The sequence below is a fragment of the Bos indicus x Bos taurus genome, chromosome 13 (assembly GCF_003369695.1).
Source record: "Bos indicus x Bos taurus breed Angus x Brahman F1 hybrid chromosome 13, Bos_hybrid_MaternalHap_v2.0, whole genome shotgun sequence".
In the NCBI taxonomy this organism is placed as follows: domain Eukaryota; kingdom Metazoa; phylum Chordata; class Mammalia; order Artiodactyla; family Bovidae; genus Bos; species Bos indicus x Bos taurus.
Window position 1 is genome coordinate 28,726,898 of NC_040088.1, and position 27,703 is coordinate 28,754,600.

Below are 27,703 nucleotides of genomic sequence, written 5' to 3' on the forward strand. Positions count from 1 at the left end.
ATCTTGGACCCCTTGACACCCCAGGCAGCTGCTGCCCTGTGGCAGGCTGCATGGCACAGGGTCCCAGGACAAGCAGGTGCTCCCAGGGCCTTTGGGGTGCCTGAGCTCAGGCTAACCTTGTCCTTCACCATTTCCCTGATTTCAATCAAACACATGTCCATTGAGTCAGTGAGGCCATCCAACCATCTCATCCTCTGTCATCCCCTTTTCCTCATGCTCTCAATCTTTCCTAGCATCAGGGTCTTTTCCAAAGAGTCAGCTCTGTGGCCCAAGTATTGGAACTTCAGTATCAGTCCTTCCAATGAATATTCAGGGTTGATTTCCTTAGGATTGACTGGTCTGATCTCCTTGCTGTCCAAGGAACTGTCGGGAGTCTTCTCCAGCACCACAGTTCGAAAGCATCAATTCTTCTTCACTCAGCCTTCTTCATGGTTCAAATCTCACATCCATACATGACTCCTGGCCATGATCTAATACCATTTTCTGTCTTTATCTATTTTTTTATGGTAACCTCTTCATGGTAATGACACATATTTATCTTTTTAAAAATAAATTCACTCTTTTAGTAAAATACATGTCTTGTTCAAAGAAAAAAAATGTGTAAATAATGGTTTCAAGGAATAAAATCTACAATGAAGTTTGGAAACACTGAATCTGATCCTGCCTCTGACATCTGAAAGGCTTTCATAGCATCCCCATCAGAACAGGGGCTAGTTCTGCTCACACACCTCCTGTGATGGGGAGCTCACTACATACAAAAGGCAGGCAGCCCTATTTAGCTTTCCAGGGCAGTGCTGAGCCCAGGTCTACAGGGCAACTCGACTCTCCATCCTCACGGGGACATCTCTGTATAGTGGGCACTCGTTTACACCCGCAGCCTGCTCTGCCAGGTAAAACAGCCAACTGGGCAGCAGTTCCACTTCCTCTTGGAGGGAACCTTGCCACCCAGGAACAACAGTTGGTGGTTTTTTCTCTTAAAGAGCAGCACCAGGAATGGAGGCCAGTGTTCCAGGAGGAGCTGGACCTTTCCCCGGCTTCCAGGAGTGGAGGCTACGAGGCAGCCACTAGCCCTGGGGACATCACCAGGAACTCCCAGGACCACTAGAGAGTAGGCAAAAGCTGGGCTCTGAAGGAAGAGCATTTCACAAATAACTGTGTGACTGGGGCCTTCCCCTATAAGCCCCAGCACCTCTTCCTCTGGCTCCGACTGCCCCCTTCCACCTCCCCCACAGGAAGAGGCCAGCCTCTCATACATCCTTTGTGGTTCCGTGGGCCTTACTACCCTAGGGTCACATTTTGATCATTACTCTGTTATCCAACTTATCTCAGGATTCAAACACAGACACACGCATGGTTCACTTCTGTAAGTTTCTTTTTAAAATAGATGTAAAGGAAAATAAAAAGGAAAAATTGTGGAATGTTATTGTGATCAGCTACTAATATGTCCCTTCCTGGAAAGTCTTATGAGTCCTTACATGGGCCAACTTCTTGCCCTGTTTTATTTCATTCAATGTTTTCAACAGCCCTTTAAGGAAGCTTCATCATCACTCTTTGGTAAAACAACGTAGTAACTGAAAGAGTTTCCACAGTGGCTCAGTGGTAAAAAAAAAAAAAAAAAAAAAAAAATTTGCCTGCAATGGAGGAGAGGCAGGCAGGAGATGAGGTTTAGAGGAGGGTTGGACCCCTGGGTAGGGAAAATCCCTTGGAGGAGGAAATGGCAATCCACTCCAGTATTCTTGCCTGGGAAAATCCCAATCCATGGGGTCCCAAAAGAGTTGGACATGACCGGCCAACTAAACAAGTCATCACTCCCGCTTTACTGATGATGAAACAGGCTCTGAGAGATTAAGCACTGTGTTCAAGGTTAGGAACATGGGAGGATCTGAAAACGCTCTCAGGCTGAGGGCAAAGGGTGTAGTGCTCCGCCCACGCCTGACATCTACTGACGTCAAAAAAAGGATCCTTTTACTGAAAAGGCAACGTGCGAAAAACAGTGGATTCCCCAAGGGAGGTGCCGACCTCACTTTACCGGCGTGACCTGGCCCACGTCCTCGGCACTTCCCCAAACACGCAATCCCAAACTCTCAGGGGCGCCAGGCGCACCCGAAGGGCCACGCACGGGTAGACGTCCCGACCTGGACCAAGGCCAGACCGAGGCCGGCAGTGGCCGCGGTACGGGAGCCTCCGGCCCGGCCCCCACCTACCACAGGAGGCCTTTCCGAAGCGGTAGGGCGGGAAACTCACTCCCTCCTACGTCCTGTCCCACGGTCTCGTCCCACCAGCCCCGATTCAGTTCCGAGTCAGTTTGAAACTGAGTCGCCGCGTGACCTGGGCAGCAGACTTCACCGCTTGGCTCTCGGTTTCCCGGCCTGTGGCTCCGAGATGAGGGTCTCCCGGAGTTGGGACGGATTAGTCAGCGAAGGCGTCCGACCAGAGTCGGCTCCAAGGGCACGCGGGGCTCCGGTGCGGCGGCGACGAGGGTGTAGGAAAGGCGTCCAGGCCCCCGCCCCTCTGCCAGCGCTCCTTGCCTCCTGGGATCTCGCGCCCCCCTCCTCCCTGCTCCAGCCCCGGGCTCCTCCCCTCGCCTCTCCAGCCCCGCCCGCTCCGCCGCTGCTGCGCGATTGGCCAGCTGTCACCTCAGTGGGCGGGCCCCGGGGAGCGAGGGGCCGGGCCCAGCCTACTCGGCGCTGCCATTGGCCAGAGTAGGTGAGGCCTCCGCGGCGGGCGGGCCCGGAGAGGATGAATGAAGAGGGAGTGGGCGCCGAGCGGTCGGCAGAGCTTGGTGAGCAGCGCGGCGGCCCGGACCTCTGGACTGTAAGTGCGCTGGGCAGCGAGGGCCGCGGATGTTCAGGGCGCCTTCATGGGCGCGCCGCCTGGGTGCGCCGGGCCGCGACCTGCTGACATCAGGGGCGCGGCAGGTGCCCGCAGACACTGGGCTGGGGCTAGGGGATCGAGGTGGCGCCGGCGCTGGTGCGGCTGGAATGCCAGGCAGCGCGGGACGCTGGGCCCCGGCAGTGCGCCCCGCCGCCCGCCTGCCCCTTGGGACCGGCTGCAAAACTGACCCCTCTCGCTGCCAGTTCCTCGGGCAGGGCGCCTCTACGGAGGCGAGCGGAAGGGAAGGGGACAGGTGGTGGTTGGGTTTCGGGCGGGGATGGAGGGAGGGCCGGGAGTGGTGGCCGGGGCAGGTGGCCCGTGCGCACGCAGCTCAGGCCACGCGGATGGCGCCAGTATAGACGCGCCTCTCGGAGAGGCTGGGCCCCCACCTGCGGCGGATGCTGCTACTGCTGAGTCAAGGAGGAAATCGTCATGAACCGAAGTTTCTCGCGGGTGGCCTCGCTTTGTTCGCGCCACCGCGCTCCAGACACCTCGGGGAGGGGAGCGCGGGCGGAGCCGGCTCCGCGGGCTGGGCGGGGTGGGTGCGAGGGACTGGTCCCAGCCTGTGCGATGCCCGGCGCTCCGCTGTCCCCGCCCCACCACGCGAGGTCCCCTGAACCCTGCACAGAGCCGGGGCTTGGGTACAGGGGTCCGGGAGCTGAGGGAGGAGGGACGAGTGTACAGCCCATGCTCTGCGCCCAGTGGGCAGCTTGGCCAGAGGCCTGGAAACCGAGGCAGAGGCTGGGATTCCAAGCCCGAGGAGCAAGCCTGGGCATTGCCCAACCTGGTGGGGAGAACCCGGCCAGGTATTGGGGCCTGGCCTCAGGGAAAGAGGCCCGTGGGTCCCCCTCCCCTTCCCCCACGTGCCCGGCTGGGGGCCCCCTCTGCTGGGTCAGACTTGGTGTGGGGCCTGTTTCTCTCAGGACCACATGAGTTTTCCACAGTGAAGTAACCAAGTTCCTAGTGACCGCTTTTCATGGTGCTTTTGGGAACTTGAGTTTGTTCTGTCTGATCAGAAACCGGCTCCAAGGAGGAGGTGGGGTGAACCGTGATCACGGTGGTGCTGTTTGGTTTTTTTTGTGCAGCCTGGAGTGTGTGGACTTCAGGGGAGAGAAGACACTGGGTTTAGCCAGGTCGGAGGAGCTCTAATACCAGCAGCAATCTAACGACAGCAGGCTGAGCTCTTGGGTCACTGAGCACTTAGCACAGCAGGCCTTGTGCTGCAGGCTTTTGAGTATCAACTCATGGAAACCTCCCTCCACTCACATGGGAGCTACTGTTGCTCCCACTTCCCAGATGAGTAAACCGAGGCACTGAGCTGCAAGATGACTTGCCCAAAGTCACACTGGAGAATGTGGTAGAGAGGTTTGAGTCCATGTTTGTGTGATTCTGGACATTCTACAGCTCTGTACCTGGGGAAGAAGGAAACCCAGGAAAGCTAGGCCTGACGCAGGGCAAGGTCCCCAAAGGTGGGCGGCACCTTAGGGGACAGGAGCATTTGGCTGGACAGCCCAGGCCCATGGGGGCAGGGAGGAGGCTTTCCCAGGTGCTGCCAGAGGGCAAGGAGGGAGAGGCGTCCTGGTGGGATCCCCACCTGCACCCTGACCATCCTGCATCAGGACTCATCTCTCAGTCCTGCTGGGCGAGGTTGGCAGACACTGCCTGGAAATTTTTCACAGGGCTGCTACCTACCCAATGGCTATGACCTAACTCTGCTTCCCTGGGCTTGGCCTCTGTGGCCAGTGTCCCAGCCAAGTCCCTTCCCACTGCCATGGTGAGGCAGCTGGGAGATGGGAAGTCAGGCAGGACAACCGTGTGAGGGAGGTCTTGGGGCTGGTGTCTGGTCCTAGCCTCCGGTCTGGTTTGAGTGCCCAATTCCCAATGACTCAGCATGGAGAGCCTGACCCTTGCTGGGTCATGGATGGACCTTGGGCTGGTTGTGGCTTGGGCTCTGGGTTATGTCTGGTTTCCAAACAGTTAAGGTCTCCCCTGCTCACTGTGAAGTCCAAGTTAACTCCAGGGCTCAGTGCTGTCTCCTCCATGCCCTCCATCATACTCATTTCCATGAGTGCGAATCCAGCCCAGGTCAGCACTGCTGAGCCATACAAATTCGCAGCTTCATGAACTCTTGCTCTGGAGTGAGTTTCTGCTACTTATGGTCAATTTGAGCCTCCCCACAGGCTACAGGCAGGTGCTGGCACAGACCCAGGTCCCCACCATCCTGATGGCACAGCAGGCCCAGTGGGGGTGCCCAGAGGACTCACCCTGGCCAAATTCCCGCTTTCTCCATTGCTTCCTCTGACTGGAGTGTGGACAGAGACCATGAAAATATTACCCCCTCACCCCGAGCCTTCTGCCCTCAGGTGCAGCAGAGAGCCCACTCCCTGCACCTGGAGGGGTATATACGATAGTCATCGGGACACTCAGCCACTTTTGTTCCTGGGCATTCAGCTGCTGTGTGGCCTTAGCATGGTCATGGTGAGCATGGGTGCCCACATCTGGGCAGGACCCCCGTCTTCACCATGGACAGGCCTGCTGGGACCCTGCCCCAAGACAAGGCCCGCCAGCTCGGGCCTCTGATGACCTGGGTTCACAGAGATTCGGTGGAGCCAAGTCCTGCTGTGGGGGAGGGGGGCCATCCCAGCTATGGATGTGCTGGACCCAGGATGTGTCGCCCGTGGGCTGGTCATGAGGACCCTTCCTCGGCTGGCCCAGGTCAGCCCTCAGCCCGCTGATGTCCATGATGGCCACGGCACAGCCCCCTTCCCACCAGAATTAGCCTCTTGGACCACGTCTCTGGGGGTGGAGGACGCACTCACAAACCACGTGCCTCTTATAAAAACTGCTCAGTCATGTGTGGCCACTGAGGCTGCCTCAGGTCCAAGTACCAGGCTGGCCTGGATCTGTTTGTCAGTGTCCAGAGTCACAGGCTCACGGACTGTGGGCTTCCAACATGTCCTCTCCTCCCATGTGGCCGGCGGCCACGTGAACATCCTCACCACGAGGCCGCCTTTCCCCAGTGGCTTTTTTACCCAGCAAGCCTTGGGGATACCTGAGGAATCCCCCCTCTACCCAGAAGACAGGGGTCTTGGGATTGCTGGGCTGAGGATGGTGCTCCCTTCACACCTGGGCTTGCTCAGGCCCAACCTCTTGGCAGATGCATGGGGCTGGTACTTGGACCCGTAGGCCTAAGAGGCCACCTGGGAGTGGCAATGTCCAGCCTGTGCCAAGGCAGGCCCATCATGTGGACGGAACCTGCTCTCAGCACCCCCAGAGCCATGACAGCCTCTGCAGGTCTGTTCACCCCACCCTCCCACAGCCTGGGCTCGGGCTGTAGACTCAGGATAGGAGCAGGAATGTCCATGCTGAGACAGCAGGACACTCCCTGCTGGACAGGCCCTCCCAGGTCTCTTTCAGACAGTCCTTCATTGTCAGCTTCCATGCAAAGCAGCCGGCTCCCTGCCCACTCACCTGTGTGTGGTCACCAGGTTTGCAAATTAGGGTGTGCCGATGCTGTAGTGGCTGCCCCAGGTCCCGCCGCCCGGGAGTCTGCTCTACAAATAGCTTTGAGACATGAAAGTCCCCTCCTCTTCCCCACCCAATCAGAGGAGGAGAGAGCAGGAGGAGTTTAGGAGGCGAGGGGAAATGGCTGCCTGCAGAGCCCCCGGGGTCATGGGGAATGGAAGGAGCAGGGTGGGGAGGCTGGGAGACCGCCAAGCGGGCCATGGTACAGGAGCTCCGTGGGGCTGCTGTGTCGGTGCAGGGCAGTCACCACCGTGTGGTTGTGGCTGGTGGCCTTGGAGCAGTCAAGTCGGGATGTCTGCTGGCTGGAGCACAAGGAGGAAGGAGAAATGAAACTTGTGATTCTTCCCTGGCTGCCAAGTTCTCAGTGGCATCAGGATGGAGCCTGGAAGCACCCCACACGTGTGGATGGGCCCCACCTGCCCACCCCAGCCTCAGGTTTCCCTGGGGCATTTGTTTCAGCTGCAGCCAGTCTATCCCATGAAGAGCCAGGCTGAGGAGTCTCAGGGGCCCAGGCAGCACCACCTGCGGCTTAACATATTACTCTGGGTAATCCTGCATCCTTCCTACCTGCTGGGCTTTGCAGACAGACTTCAACTGGGAGGAGTAAATGCCTGGGGCAGGCCTGAGGAAGAAGTGGGCAGGGCCAAGCAGGTGAATGTGAAAACCACCAAGGTCAGTCTTTTACTGACCCCAGATCTCAATTTCCATAGGCAGGGCCACAGTGAGCCACCCACATGGGGCTGCGGGCGACTGTGAAGATGCAGGAGGATGGGGGAGAAGGAGCAGGAGGGGACCCGGAGTCCTTGGCACACGCACCTCGGGATGCAGCCGATGTCCAGGTGTTGCAAGAGACCTTATCCTGCTAAGATAGCCGTGCATGAACACATAAGTACTTGCACACGCATGCACCTGAGTGCACTCTCTCACTTCTCTCGCAGAAGCCCCAGGTGCGGAGCTGCTGGCCGGAGGCCCCAGGGAGCATATTGTTCTCCTGCTAATCCTCTTGCCTAATCCTTAAGGCTCTGACTCCCCCCAAGGAACAGGGAGAAGCTCTGGCAAGAGGGGAGACTCCCCCCACCCCATCCCCTCCTCCTGCTTCCGACCTGCTGCCCCCTGGCCAGGAGCAGGCCTGGGTGGGACAAGGAGCAGACATGGATGGGACAAGATTCCCCTGCAAGAGCAGGCTCCCTGGGGAGAGCTGTGTGCCCCACGTGGCCAAGGAGGACAGTCGCTCTCTTCCCTGCACATGGAGGGGACTCTCTGTGCGTCTAGGGCCAGGAGGGTGGTCAAAACCTTCATCAGAGTTGTTCCCAGCCTCAGATGTCTTTCCACGAGAACCAGGGCAGTAGAGCAGCAGAGTGGGCCTGCCTGGGTGGTTAGCAGGTACCCCAGGGCCACCAGTCCCCTGCTGCCCCCCCACTTTGGGGTCACGTGGCTGGAGGACTCTGGAGACTCTGTCCTGGGGCCATGGTCCAGCACAGGGCTGAGAGGAGCCCTCCTGACTCGGGGGTGGGAGTTACATCCCTAACCTGGGGGCACCCACGGTAGGGATTTCACATGTGCAGGAGATAGCTCAACGTGCCGGGCCCAGGGGACAGGCATGGATGAAGATGGTGGCAGTGTCCTGTCAGGTGCCCCTTCCCCACAGCCGGGCTCCCGGGCCTCTGTCAACTCCAAGCTGTGAGTCTCTCGGCAGCCTGTGCTGTTTGGATTTGCAGCTGGGACAGTTTACTACTGATTCTTAAGTGGTGGCCTGGAGTGTGGGGGACTGTGAACACTCGTGAACGGGACGGTGTCCTGGGGATCCTCACCCCCACTGCCCAGCACAGACCTTGCACAGCAGGTGTTGACTCAGAATTACCTGATGCGTGATTCAGGGTTCTCCGGAGAAGCCCAGTTGATAGGAGACAGATCGCTATAAAAAGAGACAAATTAGAAGAGCTCAGCCCATGTGATTTTGCAAGATCTGCAGTTGCAAGCCAAGATCCGGCAGAGATGAAGTCATGGTTCCGTCTGAAAGCCACAGTCTTGAGACCCAGAAAGAACGATGAAGTGAAGGCAGGAAAATGCCCACGTCCCAGTTCAAAGGCAGCCCTGCTGGGCAGAAAGGGGAAGGGTCAGCCTTTCTGTTCTGTTCAGTCCTTCAACTGCCCAGATAAGGCCCACTGTCCTTAATCCACTGATTTAGATGCTCACTGATTACAGAAATGCCCTCACAGCCACACCTGCAATGTTTGTCCAGCGTCTGGGGGGTTAGCCCTGGGACCCACCAGACTGACAGGTAGAATCTGCCGTCACGCTGCTCTTGGCTCTGAGATCATGGACAAGGCACCAGCTTTAGCTGCAGGCTCAGCAGAAGTAGGGGGAGCACGAGATGTCTAGAGTTAGATGGCTGCAGGCTCTCAGGTGAGGGTACCTTTGCCCTGGACCTGGGGTGCTGGCCAGAGCAGGCCTGGCCCTCCTGTGGTTCAGCCTCCACCCATTGTCCCCGTCGTGTCCCTCACCGCCCATCTCCTGCTCGAGTCTTCCTTCACCGTCCAGCTGCAGTCACTCGACCCCTCAACCATCAGCCAAGCCTGAAAGTCAGGTCTCAGAAGAGATGCCACGCCGCAGGTCAGGCCTCAGCAGCAGGTGGGAAGCGGATATGCTTTTCTGTTAAAACAATCTTCAAGTAGATGGAAACCTAGGCCACAAGCACAGGGCCCAGGAGAGGAATTGGAGGCGTGGCCCAACTTCCTCCCCAAGCCCTGCAGCATTATCCAGTCCTCGAGGGACCCAGCTGGCCTCTAAGTGGTGCTGCCAATGGACTCTGCCACCGGGTCACCCTCCCGCTCGCTTTTTGGCCTGAGACAGAGAAACAAAAGACAGTGGTCTTGGGGCTTGGCCTGGCCAACCATATGGAGGACAGCTGTGAAGTCATCTTCTCCTAGCTGAGCCTCGAGGGGTCGGGGGGCAGGGGTCACCTCTGACCATTGCAGAAGTAGGTCCAGGAAGGAAATCACCCTGAGTGGCCTGGGCTGCACCCCAGGCCCTAGCAGTGTTGTCTCAGGGAGCTGATGACCAGGAGCCCGAGACAGAGCAGCTGGCCATGCCCACCGCCCCTCACTCACACCTGAGTCTACATCCTGGACTCATTGCTGTGCCTGAAATGCCCTCATGCCAGTGCTGGCAGCTCCTGCAGACCCGATTCTCAGCAGACCTGTGGGTGAGATCAAGTCCTTGAGCTGCGCACATAGCAAAGTGTCCTTTAAGCACAGGCCAGGCGTCAGCATGACGGTCTGTGTTCACTTCTGGAGCCGGCTCCTAACCCACACACACCCAGCACACGTCACCCGAGATCTTGATACAAACTCAGGAATATCCTCCTGAGGACCTGGGTACACAGGGCCCTCCTCAAGGCTGAGATCCTCATGTCACGGGATCCATGTGCCTGCCAACGGAGGGGACACCAGGCGCCACTGGCTCCACATCATGGCTATCTCTGTCTGCCCCCTCTCCACACACAGACACCCCAGTGCCTCTGTCACACCAAGGCCCACCCACCCAGTTTCAGATCCAAACACCGCCGGTGAGGGTGGACGTCTCCAACTGGCTCACAACACACGGAGCAGAATCGGGCCTCAGTTACGGTTTGGTTGGATGCCGTCAGAGGCTGCCTAAACGGAGAGGGCTGGCGTCGAGGCCTGCACTCGGGCTGTTGGGTCCTGGCCATCACAGCCACTCCTGACGGACCTGGCCAGGAGGCACCAGGGCTGTGTACCGAGTGATGCTGTGGTCCCATTTGTTTCTCACGTCATACGGGTGGTGGCCACTGCTGGTCACCTGGTTATATGTCTAAAATGGGATTTTCCGTCTGCGAATTGAAGAGCAAGCGATGTGCCTGAGGATAGACTGACTTTCTGTGTTTGTGTCAGAGACCAGAGCTCATGGCTCAGATAAACTTCATGCTGACCTGAAACTGTCTGCACCACCCACACTGGCCTTCCAGTCTCGTCAAATGGGCTGTTTTCAAACAGGAAGGACTGTTTCTTAGTGACCATTGCTAGTCATGAAAGATGAGCAGCCTGGCTGCCTCCTAAACCCTGCTGGGGCCCGATCCTGTCCTGGCCCCTCCATTTCTCCTGCTAGGGGGTCAGCGGGAGAGTTAAACAAGCTGGGGGAGGGGTAAACAAGTCTGCAATTTTGCAGATCCTCCTGGGAACACCCACCCATCGATGGTAACTCCTTGGCTCGGTACTGCCCTCCATCCCCATGGACCACTGGACCAGCCTCTCCGAGCAGCCAATCCCCTAGGCCTGCTTGGGGCAACTCACTCTGGGTCTATCCTAGCCCAGGTTGGGGTCCAGGGCCCTGTTGGTTATGTGTGTGCATTCACGTGTTTGAGCGTGAAAAGTGCAGAGAGTGGTATGTGCTCAGGTGCACACACAGACGTGTTGGTGCATGTGTGTGCACCTGCCTGTGTACACACGTTGAGACAAAACACTGGAGGGACGAGCCCCACAGCACCAACACACGCTGGCCTCTGGGCAATGATTAGCCTGTTCTGTTTTTCTCTGAGTTTCTGTGTTGGGAGAGTGTCAGAGCCACGGGGCTGGGGGGTGGGGAGGCAGAGCTGTCCTGTCCCAGGGGTCACGCTTGTCACCAGCCATGCTCTTCCACAGTGGCCCGGGCTCCTGTGTGAACCGTGGGCAAAGCTGCGTCGGGAGCTGGTCTGCGGGTGCAGATATATTGATTTCTGTCCCCTAGGAGCCTTGATGATCCTTCCCCTTCTGCAGGCACCTTCCTTGTAGTTCTCATGACCGAGCCTGGCGTGCCAGGGTGCGTAGCTCTATAAACATAGCTCTGGGCATCGTCATGGCCCCAGGGATGACTGAGGGGGAATTTTTTCTGTCCACGCTCGGCCTCGAGATCTAGATGCTGATTGCCTGGTAGTGCCAGTTTCCAAAATAAACAGTGGACTGCATGAGTCAATGACACACAGTTGGTCACGGTTCTTTGAAATGTCGTCAAGGACACGGGTGACTCTCACACGTGGTCTCATCCTAACCGGCCCCGGCTGGCTGTGTGACCTCGAGGAAATTGCTGACCTCTCTGGGTCCACTTTCCTTTCCTGGAAGATGGGCCGTGGCCAGGTGTGCACCAACGACAGGGACAAAGCCTGGGTGTGGAGCTCAGACACCAGAAAGTGGGATGTTGCTGTTTCGTGCCCACGGCCTGGCCCCAAGGGAGGCTGGAGAAAAGGCCAGAGTGAGGCTAAAATTAGCCAACACGAAGCCTCTGAGGAGGAAGCCGAGGTCTGTAGGAAAGACGGGGCACCCCAGCCTCAGTGCACCTGCCTCATGGGAGGCGGTGCTCCCAGTCCCCTCCCAACGCAGAACTGCCTCCGGGCCCGGGGTGTGGTCCCACCACAGCCACTTCCCTCACCGTGGGCTGCTTCCCAGTTTGCAAGATTAACACAGAATAAGCCATTCTTTTGTTTTAAAACAGTCAGTCCTGGGAATTCCCCTGTGGTCCAGTGGTTGGTGGTGGTGGTTTTGTTGTTAAGTCAGGTCCGACTCCTCCAACCTCATGGACTGTAGCCTGCCAGGCTCTTCTGTCCGTGGGATTATCCAGGCAAGAATACTGGAGTATTTCCATTTCCTCTGAGATTCCACACTGCAGGGGGCCCAGGTTCAATCCCTGCTTGGGAAACTAAGATCCTGTAAGCCAGGCAGCTCTCATGGCTAAAAACCAGCCCACGGACACCCCAAAACTGCCATCCCAAGGACTGAAGGATCTGTTTGTGGTCACTGCCTGAAAAGCCCTCTTTGCTCTCAAGCAGCAGGGCCCAGGCAAGGTGCAACTGCACTGAGGCACGCCTGGTGTCCCTCCCTGACCCCATCCCTGGCCCGAGAGAGTGTTAGTGGGAACAGCCCTCTGCCCTTACCGCTGGACATACATCCTGTTCTGAGTGCCTGTGGCCTCCTGGAAGCCAGGATTCCTTGGGGGATGCGTGAGGGTCCTATAACAGAGGACCACCAACAGGAGACTTACAAGGACAGAACTTTGTTCCTCCAGGTCTGGAGGCCAGAGTCTGGGTGTGGGAAGGGTTGCCATTCGTCTGGAGACTCCGGGGTGGGGCCTTCTCGCCTCTTCAGCTCCTGGTCCCCCCACCCCCACTGGCGTCCTGGGCTTGTGGCTGCATCACTGCATCTCTGCCTCCTTGTCGATGGCTTCTCTCCTGAGGACACAGTCACAGGATTTGGGGCCATCCCCAAGCCAGGTTGTGCGTGCGTGCCCAGTTGTGTCTGACTCCTTGTGACCTCAGGGACTGGAGCCTGCCACCTCCTCTGCCCATGGGATTTCCCAAGCAAGAATACTGGAGTGGGTTGCCCGTGCCCTCCTCCAGGAGATCTTCCTGACCCAGGGATCAAACCCGTGTCTCCTGAATTACAGGCGGATTTCAGGATGGCCGCATCTCAAATCAAAGATCACGTCTGCAAAGACGCTTTTTCCAGATAAGGTCACGTTCGGAGTGGCGGGGGACATTCCTTTTCTGGGGGACCACCATTCTCACTCCCAAAGCAGCTCCATCACCAGGTGCCTGAAGGGCTTGGTCCACAGATCTGATCTGAGATGAGTCTGGGGCAGCCTCAGGCCTCTGGGCAGCGGCCCCTCCCCTGGCATTTTCATGGCGGCAGGGGTGTAGGTGCAAGCGAGGTGGGAAAATCAGCTTCTTTCCTCTTAGGATGCAGGGTGCTTATTGCCGCATGGGTTCCCAGGCAACCTTGGGGCAGACAGAGGGCCTGTTGACCTGGCCTAGGGACTGCCCTCTCTCAAAGTTTGGGGGTGTTGGGGTGACAGGAGCCCCTGGGAGCCTCAAGATGAGTGATTTCATGGCCCTGACTGAACTCCTTTTGGGCAGGGGCCAGGGGTCAGAGGGAGGCCCAGAGAGGGCAGGCTGGGAGTTTGCAGAAAGATGCAGGGTTGGCATGACCTCCCTTAACCTGCCTGTGGGGCCGCAGACCACGGTGGTTTCAGCATCTTGAGAGACTGGCCACAGGCGAGGCCCAGTGCCAGCTGACCCTCCTATCCAGTGCCACCCCAGGGGTCTGAGGCACCTGCCCTTATCCCTTCCTCACTTCCCACTCTCCACACTCTGGACTCGGATGGTTTTCCCTTTTGTGCGAGAGTGCGAAGCCAGCTGGGTGTGAGTTCAGAGTAGGGGGCAGTCAGCTGTCCCAGGCGGAACACACAGCTCAAGCTGGTGAGCCAAGGCCACGGGGAGGGTGTAGGTCGGGGAGACTCAGGTGTTCACACAATGTCCAACTCGGTCCTGCTGTATCTCCGCTCTGCTCTCTGCTATGTGGCCTTGTTCAGGCCAGGGGTGCCCTGAGTGTGTGGGTCTGGATCCCAGGAGGGGGCTGGTCAGGGAGGCCACCCCACCAGGCTGGACACCAGGCAGGCAGAGTGCAAGGCCTGGGGGAGGGTTCTCCTGGAGCTGGAAACACTAAGCAACAATTCTTCCCGCAGATTGATCCAGCCGCTGGAATCTCGCGTGTCCGTTCCCACTGCCATCACTGCCACACCCTCAGCGGAGATGCCCCAGCACTCAACGGGAGACAAGCCCCTCGTCTCAAAGCCACAGCTGGTCTTTCCCGGCCCAGCCTCGGGCACCGACAGCGAGTGTGACCGCACACCCCCCAGCAGGCGGGTGTCCCTCAGTGCGCCCCTGAGCCAGCCGCTGTGCCAGCCCGAGAAGTGTGGGCCCCGGGCGGCCCAGGAGGTGTGCTACGTGGCAGCTGGACAGCCCGGGGAGGCCTGTGGCTGGCGGGCCTTCGCCCCCATGTGCCTGCAGGCCTTCAACACGCCGCAGGGCTTCCTGCTGTTCCTGTGCGTGGCCTCCTTCCTGCAGGGCATGACGGTGAACGGCTTCATCAACACTGTCATCACGTCCATCGAGCGGCGCTACGACCTTCACAGCTACCAGAGCGGCCTCATTGCCAGCTCCTACGACGTGGCCGCCTGCCTCTGCCTCACCTTCGTCAGCTACTTCGGAGGCCACGGCCACAAGCCCCGCTGGTTGGGCTGGGGCGTGCTGGTCATGGGCGCCGGCTCGCTGGTCTTTGCGCTGCCGCACTTCACCGCCGGCCGCTATGAGGTGCAGATGGACGAGGTCGTGGGGACCTGCTGGGCCAACCACAGCTCAACGTGCAAGGACGGCGCCTCCGGCCTGTCCAGCTACCGGCTGGTCTTCATGCTGGGCCAATTCCTGCATGGCATGGGTGCCACACCGCTCTACACACTGGGTGTCACCTACCTGGATGAGAACGTCAAGTCCAGCTACTCACCGGTCTACATTGGTGAGTGGGCGGGCGTGCTGGCGGTGAGGCCCACCGGGCGTCTGCTCGTGGCCCAGCCCCATCCAAGCCCCTTATGTGCATTTCCTCATTGGCCACATGTGGTCACATCTGGCCTCAGGGGCTCCTAGGCGAGGTGGCAGGTGAGCACGGGACTGAATTTCACTTGATGCCTCAGGTGATGGAGGTGGTGCCAGCCAAGCTCAGCCTGACCCCCATACATCTTGAGGGTTCCAAAGCATGTGGACTCTGGTGGTCCAGTGGTTAGTACTCTGCACCTTCACTGCAGGAGGCCCAGGTTTGATCCCTGGTTGGGGAACTAAGATCCCGTGAGTTGGACTCAGCCGGTGGCCGGGTTACAGAGCTGGGCACTGCCATGCTTCCCATGGGGGATGGCCTCGAGCCTCATGCCGCCCCCGAGACCCTCTTGTTTATTTGGGTGAGATTTCTGAGCTCTCAGCCTCATGCTGCCCACTTCTCTGAGTGCATCCTGCATGGTCTACTCTCCCAGGGCAGGGCTGGGCTCAGTGGAGAGCCCCCACCTGTGCTCCGGCCCGGCCAGGCTCGCTCGCTGTCCTGCTTCCTATTCCACCATCATGCAGCAGTTGCCATTCTGAGGTCTGAGGTGGGGGGAGCATTTGGGACCTAGGTGAGCCCACAGCCCCCCATGGGTGCCGCCCTCATCTTGCAAAATGAGGGTCTCGGGATCTTTTGAGGGAGAAATAGTCTGGGGCCATCTGCGAGGCTTTGAGAGGAATGTTTTAAAATCACCTTGAAAGGTTGTTGCTGGCCGATATCAGACACAGTGGAGACTGTACAAGGAACACCCGGGTTAAGGGGGATCCCCCCCAGGGCTGGGGTGGAGGGCAGTGATGCAGGGGGCTTCTCTCAGGTAGGCAGGTGGGGCGGGGGGGTCCTGACGGCTCTGCTCCTTTCCAGCCACCTTCTACACCGCGGCCATCCTCGGCCCCGCAGCTGGCTACCTGGTGGGCGGCGCCCTGCTGAACATTTACACCGATATCAGCCAACAGTGAGTGACCTGGGCCCTACGCCTGTGGTCTAGACCACAGGGAAAGCGCCACTGTTGGTGCAGGGGGGTGGTGGCCCTGGGCAGGGGTCCAGGCTGGCCCTGCTCTGATGGACCTGGGAGTCTGGGGGCCACTTGGAGAGTGTGGTCTGGGGGAGGGGACAATGTAGATGGACAGCCTCCCAGAGCCAAGAGAGATCAGCTGCGACTGCTCCTGTGCTCTTTGCCGAGGCCAGGGCACCAGCCACACCCCCTCTGCACTGCTTTGGGAGGAAGGGTGTGCCTTGCCCTGCTCTTGCTGGGACAGCCTGGCCCCCGCCAGCTGCCAGTCCTCACGGCCTTGTTGGGAGGCAGCCTGGCAGGCCCCAGAGGAAGGGACCTGAGGAGGCCGCACAGCATCTGCCAGTCGGTTACCACAGTGCATCCCCACCCCACGTCTTTCCTAATGCCCTCGTCCACTGCTGGTCCCAGACCTGGTGTGGGGGGTCATCAGGGCAGAGCCTTTGACCTCTGCCTCTCACTGACCAGCAAGCAGAAGGGTGCCTGGTGTGTGTGCTCTGGGTGCTGTGAGCACAACACTGACCCCAAGTGTCTCTTGCCGCAGGACGCAGCTGACCACTGAGAGCCCACTGTGGGTGGGTGCCTGGTGGGTCGGCTTCCTGGGCGCTGGGGCCGCTGCCTTCCTTGTCGCGATCCCCATCCTTGGCTACCCACGGCAGCTGCCAGGTGGGTGCTTCCCGCCCCTGGTGAGTGGGGGACAGGACATCCTGTCCCCTGCTCTTCCTCCTCCCTTCATCCACTGGCTGATGCTGCCCTCCTTCAGGGCGGCCTGACCCGTGAGCTCCCTCCATGCCTGCCACCTCTACCTGCTCAGGGACCCAAGGGAGAGGCTTGTTTCAGTGGGAGAGGTGCTCTCCTTTCAGTTCCTTCCCTCTGGTTCCCTGTTGAGCCCTGCAGACTCTCTCCCACCCGCCTTCCCTGCCAGTCTGTCACCACGGTGCATCTAGTGTCTGTCCAGGAGCTTTGTCTACCAGGAGCCTTGTCTCCCACACCCAGGAGAGGCATTGGGGCCTTGGGTCTCTGCCACTCACCAACACCCATCCTTTCAGGGTCCCAGCGCTATGTGGTCATGAGAGCATCTGAAACATACCAGCTGAAGGACAGTAGCCACAAGGTGACCAGCAACCCTGACTTCGGGAAAACCATCAGTGACCTGCCTCTGTAAGGACCTTGGGGGCCTCTCATCTGTGCCTGTGTGTCCTGCAGACCCTTTAGGGTCTTCCACATGCTAGGTCTTCACCCTCAGCTAGGAGAGTCCTGTGACCCCTCCAGGGCCATGTGGGAAGCCCACACCCCCTATACATCCCATGACCCAGCAACCTTCGGGTCTTGGCTCCAAAACTTAGGCATAGAGATTAAGAAGCAGCAGATAGAACCTCCTGGCATGGAGCCACTGAGGGCCAGTTCTGACACCCCACAGTGCCTGCCCCCCACTGCCCAGGCCTGTGGACCCAGGGACCCTCACACAGGAGCACGTTCATACTCCTGCATGGCAGGTTCTGGGGGCCGTGCCTGGTACCTCCTGGTGGTCACTACGTGAACCCCTGATGCTAGGGTGAGTTGCCCCGCAGACGAGTCCACAGTCCTCAGGGAAGCTACTGACCCCACCCCCAGGAGTCACCCCTCCGCCTGTCCTCTGATCGTTTCACTGGGCATCACCTGCATGTGCCCTCAGGGCTCCATGGAAGGAACCATCCAGCCTCCACCTCCTCTTGGGCAGTGATGTCCTGTTTATGCCACGTGTGCCCCGGCCTCACTTTGTCGACGTCACCGTGTCGGGACAAACAGAGCCAAGGCTGCTGGGATCTCAGAGGGACCGCGTTGGGAGGGGGCTCCTGGTGGGCCAGGACTCCTCTTCAGGGCATTCTGTGAGGGGCTCTCCCAGGCAGGGGGAGGAGGCCCTCAAATCACCTGCCTGAATTCAGCCTCACTGAGCACCCACCTGCCCCGCAGCTTCCCGAACCCATGAGTGTCCCCTTTTGGGGGTGGGTACTGTCAGTGGTGGAAATGAGTCCCCGATGTCTGTCCTCAACACAGGGAGAATGACATGGGGTCAGGGAAGCCCTGGGCTTCTTGCTGCCTGGTTAGACTCCCAAGAAGAGCCACCCACTCAGGAGTTGCCCCTGAGACTGGCAGAGCCGGCCCAGGGCCACACTGGCTGGGGACATGCTCGTCCTGTCTCCTAACACCACAGTGGAGCTGGGTGAAGGGCCACCCACTCCTTCCGAGCAGCGCCAGCACCACGGGTGTTAACAGCCTGGTCCTCATAGCCCCAGGGACAAAGTGCAGAGATAAGGAGATTTCTGCTCAGGCTTGGCTCCCTGAACTGGCTGCTGCTGATAAAAGGAATCCAGGAACATGGCCCTCTGTCAAGGTCGTGACTAGTTCTCTGAGCCAAAGTTCAATACAGTAATTTCAGTTGAGGAACCTACCGACAGGGATTAAGAAATGAGGAAGTTCATGTATTTCTTGGAAGAGTCACCTGGCCGGAGCCTCGCTGAGCAACCCCACAACCTGAGCAGGTCTGGGCAGGTCCGGGAAGGGACTGGCCACACCCAGGGCTTCCCCGTCACCACACACACAAACACAAACACATACACAGACACACACACAAACACTCACACACGCACACATAGGCACACATGCATGCACACAGGCACACTCACACACACACAGTCTAGTCACAGACAGCCTCACCAAGACAGCATTTCCTCTGCATCTTATTTCCTCCATGTACGTGGGACTCGGACAGTTGACCAGAAAGAAGCCTGGTCATAAGTCCTCTAGTCTGGAAGTCAGTTCTAAAATGGAATCAGGTCCCTGTCTGCATCAGGAGGGAGACAGGCCGCTCTGAGGTTAACCTGAGCAGCTCTGGGGTGGGGTGACTTCATTAGTGTCGATCCCTTCCCCCGGGGGTTGTGACCGCACTGCGAGCTCCTACCAAGCAGGATCCAATTTATTGTTGGCCTGTGCCCTCAAAATGAAGAGCGTTTCAGTGTCAGGTGTGAGCACTGCTTTGACAGGTGCGCTGACAGCTGGGCCTGGCGGGGTTTCCCTCCTGGGAGGGTCACGCTCTTGTCTGAGGGACTGGTTCTCCAGGTGGGTCTCCCTCCTAGGAGTGTGACCCAGAGTGTCTCAGGATGTGGGACTTCCCTCCTGGGAGGCTGAGCTGCAATGTCTGAGGGGCTGGCTCTGCAGGCAGGAGGCTCATGAGGCCTCAGCTGCAGACATAGAGAATATGAGCAAAGGCGGCCGTCCTCAGCCGCTGTGACAGGCTCTGTCAACACAGCCATTTGTCACCAGACTTTGCCTCCTCGTGGGCACCTGAGAAGACCCATGGCTCCAAGAGAAACTGCCCACAGCCCACATCGCTTTCTCAAGCCCCTGGTGTCACTCCATTAGCCACTGTCCCCCAAGTGCCCACCAAGAGGAGTTGGGAACCAGTCAAGCCCACCAGGGGCTCCTTAGAGGGGTGTCTGGCTCCAAACCATGGGTCTTCCCACCACCCCTGGTGGTGCTTGAGTCAGCCCCCCGCAGGCCCCGAGCCCCTCTCCTGGCGGCCACCCAGTCCTGGATGATGAAGGCCGCCTGTCCCAGGCCTCTCTGCTGGTCCTCCCAGCTGCCCCCGGGGCTGATTCAGTAGCATTGCGATCCCTCGGAGTCTCTCTCCACACTGGAGCCAGACTCTGTGACCCCCGCCTTTCCCAGCAAGCCATGGGCTCCAGACCCCGGCACCAGCGCTCGCCTGCCCCATGCTTGGTTTCTCTGGAGTAAATGTGGGGTGTCCCTGCTCTCCTGCACCCCGCCCACTCCTGTGACCCCCGCCTTTCCCAGCAAGCCATGGGCTCCAGACCCTGGCACCAGCGCTCGCCTGCCCCATGCTTGGTTTCTCTGGAGTAAATGTGGGGTGTCCCTGCTCTCCTGCACCCCGCCCACGCCTCCCTCAGAACCAGAGCTCTTTGTGTCCTGGTGGAAGGGTCTCTGACTCTGGCCCACTCTGATTCTCAGTCTCTTCTCTCTGGTCTCCATTCCCCTCCCCGCAGCTCCATCTGGCTCCTCCTAAAGAACCCCACGTTCATCCTGCTCTGCCTGGCCGGGGCCACCGAGGCCACGCTCATCGCCGGCATGTCCACGTTCGGGCCCAAGTTCCTTGAGTCGCAGTTCAGCCTCAGCGCCTCAGAAGCCGCCACCTTGTTTGGTGAGAACACTCCTTGAGTCTTAGGGGAACGGGTCCTCTGCTTTTTCATCAGTTTTCAGAGGGGCCTTTGATAATCTCTTCCAGAAAACCCCAGGCAGTGCCACCCACATGGGCCACACATCCTGGCCCAGAGCAGACATCCAGGCTCCTACAAGAGAGCTCTGATCACACGAAGCCCTGCTCCCCGATGGGGAGGAAGGTCATTACTGGGGGCTGGCCGGTCTCTCCATGGGCCCCAGGGAGCCTGGGCTTTTGTGTCCCTGGTTGTGGTGGAAGGTGTTTGGGTGGCAGATCCCACTAGACTCCCTTGGGCCTGGCCATCCCTGGGAGCCAGGTGATGAGTGTCCTGGGGGTCTCCCTCCTCCCAGCCCTGTTCATGGCATAGCCCTGTGTTTGGGGGCAACCACGGCCTCACAGAGGGCATGCTGGGCATGAGGTATGTGGGGTCCATCCTGGCCAGGCCCCACCCACAGGGCTCCCTTCCCTGCATAGGTGGATGATGTCAGATTGGGGCCCTACCCCCCTGACTAATGCCCCTAGACACCCCTCCTTGCTGGCCTCATGGCTGAGCCTGTCTGCCCACATCCCCACCCAAGCAGCTGTCTCCCCTTCCCCACAGCAGCCAACAATCCCTTCTTAGAACAGCATGTCCCTGGGGTCCCCAGAGCTGGTCTCAATCTGGGGAGAGGGGCTCACTGAGCCCAGGGGCTTTGAGGTCTCCTCCACCCCGTCCTGTCTGCACCCCATCTCTGGGTGACCTGGAAGCCACATGCCAATGAAGCCATGCACGCCATGTGCTCAGTCACCTCAGTTGCGTCCACCTCTCTGTGACCCTATGGACTGCAGCCCACCTGGCTCCCAGGGATTGAACTCAGGTCTCCCACATTGCCGGCAGATTCTTTACCATCTGAGCCACCAGGGAAGCCCTACTTCGTACCAAATGGCAGCAGCCACCAGCTTCTCCAAATACCTACTTGTGGTCAGACTCTGACTGCATGGGCCCAGTAGTGTGTTTGTCCTGGCCTCCCCAGCGGATGGGGCTGGGGGCCAGTGACCTGTCCTCTTCCCTGTCTGTTCTGCCCCTGCCTCCCTGGGCCTCTGAGTGGCTGGGCTGGCAGCCTCCCCAGGCCCCGGGGTCCCTGAGAGCACTGGTCAGAGTCCCCACATGAGGCGCAGAGCCCAGCACTGCCACGAGAATGGAGCCCCATGACTGTGCACCTCCATCTCCCCATCTGCAAAGCGGAGATGAGACCCAGCTGGCCCCACCCCCAAGGCCCCAAGGATGGCCCTGAGCCCTTTCCTCTCCTTAGGGTACCTGGTAGTGCCAGCAGGAGGTGGAGGCACATTCCTGGGTGGATTCTTTGTGAACAAGTTCAAGCTCCGAGGCTCTGGGATCATCAAGTTCTGCCTGCTGTGCACCCTGGTCAGCCTGCTGGCCTCCCTCATCTTCCTCATGCACTGCCCCGGGGTGCCCATGGCGGGTGTGACCGCTGGCTACAATGGGAGGTAAGGGCCAGGCAGCACCGGGGTGAGGGGAGACCCCTGCTTGTGCTGGGGGGACCAGGGGTCCCTGAAACGGAGGTGGGGTCTGGCACTTGGGGTGCAGTCACTGGGTGGTTATAACAGCAAGGGGACTTCCCAGGTGGCGCTAGTGGTAAAGAATCTACCTGCCAATGCAGGAGACATAAGAGACATGGTTTTGATCCCTGGGTCGTGAAGATTCCCCTGGAGAAGGGAATGGCAACCCTCTCTAGTATTCTTGCCTGGAGAATCCCACAGACAAAGGAGCCTGGTGAGCTATGGTCCATGGGGTTACAAAGAGTTGGACATGACTGAAGTGACTTAGCAAATAAGCAAGCATAACAGCAAGGATGATGACCTCATTGGGGTCCGGTGGCTGGTCCCCGAGCCTCTGTCTGTAAAATGGGACAGCGGCAGCCCCAGCTGTGGAGCAAACTCAGAGAGTTCAGAACCCCTCAGCTGTGGGCCGGTGAGGACCAGACCCCAGCCTGGCCTCCCCTCCACCATCACTCTCTTCTGCCCGCAGCCTCCTGCCTGAAGGCCACGTGGAGCTGATGGCTGCCTGCAACCTCCACTGCGGCTGCCAGCCGGAGCATTACAGCCCCGTGTGCGGCTCCGATGGCCTCATGTACTACTCACCATGCTACGCGGGTTGCTTGGAGATGGCCGTGTCCAGCCCGGGCGGCCAGAAGGTAAGAGTGGCTGCTCAGCATGTGGTCGGTGCCCGGTCGCGGGGCGGGGGTTGGGGCCCCGCCGCTTCCTCCTGTAATCAGCGCTGTTGTTGCGCTCCTCAGGTGTACCGAGACTGTAGCTGTGTCCCTCAGAATTTTTCCTCTGGTTTTGGCCATGCTACCGCAGGGAAATGCACTTCAACTTGTCAGAGAAAGCCCCTCCTTCTGGTTTTCATATTCGTTGTAATTGTCTTTACCTTCCTCAGCAGCATTCCTGCACTAACAGCAACTTTACGGTAAGCCCGGGGCGGGGTTCGCTCTGGTCCAGAACCTTCCCTTTGCAGCTAAGCTGGAGCTCTGCGGATCCCTGAGGGGTGTGTGCCGGGCCCCGAAGAGCTCTGGCAGGAAAGAGCTGACTGCCTCTGGCTGTGCTTGCCACCTGGGGAGGTGGTGATGCAGCCCGGGGCTCAGCCAGGACCCAGAGCCGCCATGGGGGTGTTATGTGTCAGGCAACCAAGCTTCCCCAGGCATTGACTGGTGTTGGTTTTTCATTGCAGGTGCGTCTGTGATCAGCAGAGATCCTTTGCACTGGGAATCCAGTGGATCGTGGTTAGAACTCTAGGTACTGTGCTGTATAAGGAAGCCAAGCACAGTTGTGTGGTGTGTTCACTGCACAAGAGCAGGGGCCAGGCTCAAGAGCCTCCCAGCAGGAGGCTATGTCACCCCAGGGAAGGATGCCATTCCTTAAGAGTCCACTAGAGGGACCCCTGGCCATTTATTTGCCCTGAGGCTGCCGTTGTTCAGTCACTTAATCTTAGCAAATCTGACTCTTTGCTACCCCATAGACTGCAGCATACCAGGCTTCCCTGTCCTTCACTATCCCCCAGAGTTTGCCCAAACTCATGTCCACTGAGTGGGTGATGCCATCCAACCATCTCTTCCTCCATTGCCCCTCAATGCCCCTCTTCCTCCTCCTGCCCTCAATCTTTCCTAGCATCAGGGTCTTTTCTAAACAGCCCAGAGTGTGCCCTTTCCTCAGCAACACAGACTTCACCAGAGTCAAAGGTCATGGGGCATCTTGGTTGCAGAGGCAAGTCCCCAGAGAAAGGAGCACTTAAGTTCCCATGCACCCCCTGAGAACACCTTCCCGAGGGCCCATGCTGTGTGGGTCACTGGCACTGCACCCCTGCCCCTGCTCCCCAGATGTGCCCAGGCACTGAGTGCACCTCTCCTCACAGGCAGCATCCCGGGGCCCATTGCCTTCGGCTGGGTGATCGACAAGGCGTGTCTGCTCTGGCAAGACCAGTGTGGCCAGCAGGGCTCCTGCTTTGTGTACCAGAATTCGGCCATGAGCTGGTACCTGCTCATCGCAGGGCTGGGGTACAAGGTGAGCAGGGCAGCGCCCCCCAGGGGCACTGTGGGGGAGGGGTGGGAGCCCTAGAGTCCATTCCAAAGAGCCAAGAGCCTTCTCCCACTAGCTTGGGGGTCTGGGCAGCCCCTGGGTCCTTCCAACAGCTTCATCCCCCACTGGAAGGGGTGCCCTGGGTATCACCCCTGCTTCTGGTTCCCAGAAGGGGATCCTTCCCTGTTCCAAGTGGTCACTGTTGGGACGTGATGACCTGATGCCAGTGGAAGCAATGGTGGGACAGCAAGTCCAGGGCTTGTGTCCAGCCCACCCCTATCCCCCTGCCCTCTGGAGCCCTCACCATCCCCCACCCACTCACCATCACCCCCACCACCCCCGTGGCTTGCCCTGGGGCTCTAGTCAGCTGAGGCTTTGGAGAAATGAAAAAACACTCCCCTGAGCAAGAGTCAGGCAGGCCTTCCCACTCTGGGCTGGTGGGCTGGGAGGGTCCACAAGCTGAGTTTCTCCGTCTGCCTCTCTGGTGGGCCTTGAGTTACATCCCACTTCTCAGTCTGACCCTCTGCTTTCAACTCTTACAAGAACCTTTCTGCTGTATCTCTCCACACAAGCTCTGCAGGGAGAAGCTTAGTATTTTCATTTTGAATTTACCCCCATTGGAGGAAAAGGTGCAAGACTTCCCAAATAAAGCAGAATCCTAGGGCCGGTCTATAAGAATGTCTTGGTTTTCTTCTTCGGGTGGAGGGTAGACTCGGGATGTCATACTGGCAGGGCCGCCTCTTTAGGGAGAGCCGCAAAGACAGGATTCTCAGTCACCTTTGGGTTTATCTCCCTGAAGATTAGCTTAAAAATAGCCAAGTGTGAGAAGGGATTTGTGCAGCCCTGGACAAGTAGGTCAATTCAAAGAGTCGCGCCCACACAGGGAGCTGGCCCTCGCTTCCCTTCTTCCCTGTGTTGTGTGATCCCTCAGCCAGAGCAGCCAGCTGGTACCTGGACCACTGTCTGCCCAGATAGCACCCCCACAACCTCAGCACTGGGGTGGGATCAGCTCCCAAAGCCAGTGCTAATTTTAGTGGGGGAGAGGGGAGTGGCCAGGTGCTCCTGTTGGGTCACAAGTTCACTAGAGGAAATAGCCTCTTGTCACTGCAGTTTCAGGTCCATCCACCCAGGCAGTGCCCCTGTGAAAACCCAGCTTTCACACCTTAAACACACACACATACTGAGGCCAGCATGCCTGCCCACAATTCCATCTGCCAGATGGCCTATGACTCCAGCATCATCACGGGGTGATCTAGGCAGTGGCTGCAGTGAGGTGACCACCGATGCTGACCACCTCTTTCTTAGGTTCAGGGGCAGCTATGACAAAAGACCCCACACTGGGGCTTAGATAGAAATTAATTCTTTCTGTTCTGAAAGCCAAGTGTCCAAAATCAAGGTGTCTGTAGTATCCATTCCATCTGGGGTTTCCGAAGGGCTCTGTCGGCTGCCTCCCCCTCCTTACTTCCCCCTGCCAGTGGCTCCTCCATCCTTGGGTCTCCTAGGCTTCTGGGGGCAGCAGCCCGTCTCTACCTCCATCTTGGCTGCTCCCTGAGTGTCTGTGTCAGCCCCCCTTCTCTACATGGACACCAGTCACTGGACCTCATGCAGAATGACTGCAACACCCCTAACTTAATTATGCCCACAAAAATCCTATTTTCAGATTGAGTCCTGCTCACAGGTTCTAGGAGTCAGGACATATCTTTTGGGGTACACTGTTCAGCCCACAGCAAGCACCCCCCTCTTCACCCAGTGCCCTTGTTTTCAAGTCAAATCTTATTTTTCATTCCCCCACTAAAAATATTGGTATCCAAGCTGGGTCTGGCTGTGCAGGACAGATGGATCCTCTGGCCAGAGCAGGGCCTGGCTCTCCAGGATGCTGTGAGGAACCCAGGGCCAGACCGGGGCTCAGAAGCGGGAGTACCTGGGACCTCAAGGTGGGCAACTTGGCCAAGGTCCAGTGGCTCCTTTCTCTCCAGGTCCTGGGCTCCATCTTCTTTGCCATTGCCTGCTTTCTGTACAAGAGCCCACCGGGGTCTTCTGATGGCCTGGAGGCTTCTCTGCCCAGCCAGTCCTCAGCCTCTGACAACCCCTCAGACCTTCAGGAAGCCCCCTCAGCTCTCCAGATCCAGAGTGACATCTGACGGCCCACCTGCCCACCCAGGGCACGGACTTGCCACATAGCACTTCCTGGAAACACTGTCTCATTGCTCCCTGGAAGCGGGGACCCCTCCCCGATTGAGGCCCAGCATTGAAGACCTGCAAAAATCTGCCGGTGGGTCCTGGGGGACTGAGCTGATGACCACGTGTCGAAGCCTCAAGGGCACCGAGGAGGAAGAATGCAAGATGCATCCAAGTGGAAGCCTCTGACCCAGCCCCCCTGGACCTTGCCAGATGGAGCAGGGTGACCGGCTCTTGGCTTGGAAGGAGCAGCTGGCTTCCCGACTGGATGAAGCACCATCTCTCTTTGGTCCCTCACTCTCCGCTCTTTCCCACGGACTTAGCCAGATGGCATCCCTGGGAGTCTCAGGGTCCCTTGGAAACATGAACAGCTGTGCTTGTAAAGCCACCTGTGCCCTCCTATGTGACTGCGTCTGTCATTGCACAGAATGCAAAACCACCTGTGGACTCCAGGGAGCTGCTTCCGTGTCCCCTCTTCTTCCAGTGGAGACGCTGAGCTCCCATCATGGTCTTAGATACCCGGGGCTCCTCACAGCGCTCACAGTGATGCTGGCCTGGTTGAGGCCACTCGGAGGAAGGGACAGGGACCCCACACTGTGGACACGCTGGTGCTTTGGAGCTCCTGGGTGGGTCCATGGCATTTTTCAGGCAGCCTTCCTTGATGTCCCACGGTTCTCCTGATAAAGAGGAGACCCGAGGGCTGTGTCCTGGGGGAACTTCTAACTCATGTATTCTTGTAAACCTGCTGTCACCTCCTGTCCTCAGGCTCACAGCCCTACAGCGGGATGGGAGCAACGTAAGAATGTAGCTACGGACCCATATTCTGCATAAGCACTTATTTATAGAATTTGGTTTTACTTGACCATTTGCTGAGCACTTGTGAATTCTACCCAGAGGGCATTGGGACTTGTGTGGAATGTTTACTGTCCGTGTCCTCTGTTAAAACCGTATGTGTGTAAATATATTTTGATATTTAAAGCATATATTCCTGCCCAGTGTGTTTTATTACCATAAATCTGCAAAGTTCAGCAGTTTTGCAAATTGTCCAAGTGGGCTTTTGTGAGTTCATGTCCTTATGGGCTGCCCTAGGGCGAGCAGTCGCTTGATTGAGGTCCCTCCCACCCCTCAAAGTGGTGACCCCTTCCCCATGTGACCTGAGTCCCCTTCCTTCAGGGCCCAGCGCCCAAGTTGGGGGCAGGGGGCTTGGCCCTCAGCCAGGGTCCCGCTTCCCACCACTGTCATGCAGCAGTGATTCAGTCGGGGTGACTGGATACCGTGGCCGGCACTTGTGTGTGTGGACACGCGCATGCACACCTGTCAGACCCAGCCCAGGGTTACTCTTTCCCTGAATGTCCAGATGTGACAGAGCAGTGACCAGGACGGGCTGTGACCCTGTCTGCTTCATCTCCTGAAGGTGGGAGGTGGCGATCGCCATTCTCACTGGATGCTTCTTGGAAGAGGCAGAACAGGAGGCATCTGCTTCCTGGCTCTGCCCGTCCCGGCGCCTGCGGCTGGTGCTCCGGTGTCTCATTACACAGGGCACGTCAGCCCCTCTGCCTCCTCTGGGGACCCATCAGTGTGTACGGCATCACTGGTTAAATCTGAGGGTAGTGGCGTCAGCTCTGGGCGTGAGCTATGAGCCAGCCCTCGGCCCCGTTTTTCCCCGCTGGGAGCCCAGAAGACCTGCAGTTGCAACCATGGGCCCCAGAGGGCAGCACAGATGCGTCCTGGGCCACAGGCTTCCTGGAACCCAGTATCTCTTGGCCCCCTCGCTCTACTGAACCCCAGTCCTGTCTCCCACCAGTGGCCCCTCCCCCAAGAATTCAGGTGGAAACCAAACAGGGTCTCTCCCTTCCACTCCCCTGGGAGACGTGTCTGAGACATGAGGTGGACGCCCATCTTCTTGGA

At 58.5% G+C, this 27,703-nt stretch overlaps 1 protein-coding gene across 1 annotated transcript; it reads left to right on the top strand.

Annotated features, from left to right (window-relative positions):
* Positions 1-2,706: 2,706 nt before the first annotated feature.
* Positions 2,707-26,778, top strand: SLCO4A1 (solute carrier organic anion transporter family member 4A1). Its single transcript, XM_027559092.1, has 12 exons — positions 2,707-2,814; positions 13,912-14,741; positions 15,678-15,768; positions 16,370-16,491; positions 16,875-16,986; positions 19,869-20,023; positions 21,334-21,529; positions 22,071-22,236; positions 22,339-22,511; positions 22,773-22,837; positions 23,454-23,602; positions 25,594-26,778. Exons 1-12 carry the CDS (start codon positions 2,744-2,746, stop codon positions 25,756-25,758), a joined length of 2,295 nt encoding a protein of 764 aa, XP_027414893.1. The 5' UTR covers positions 2,707-2,743; the 3' UTR covers positions 25,759-26,778.
* Positions 26,779-27,703: the final 925 nt, after the last annotated feature.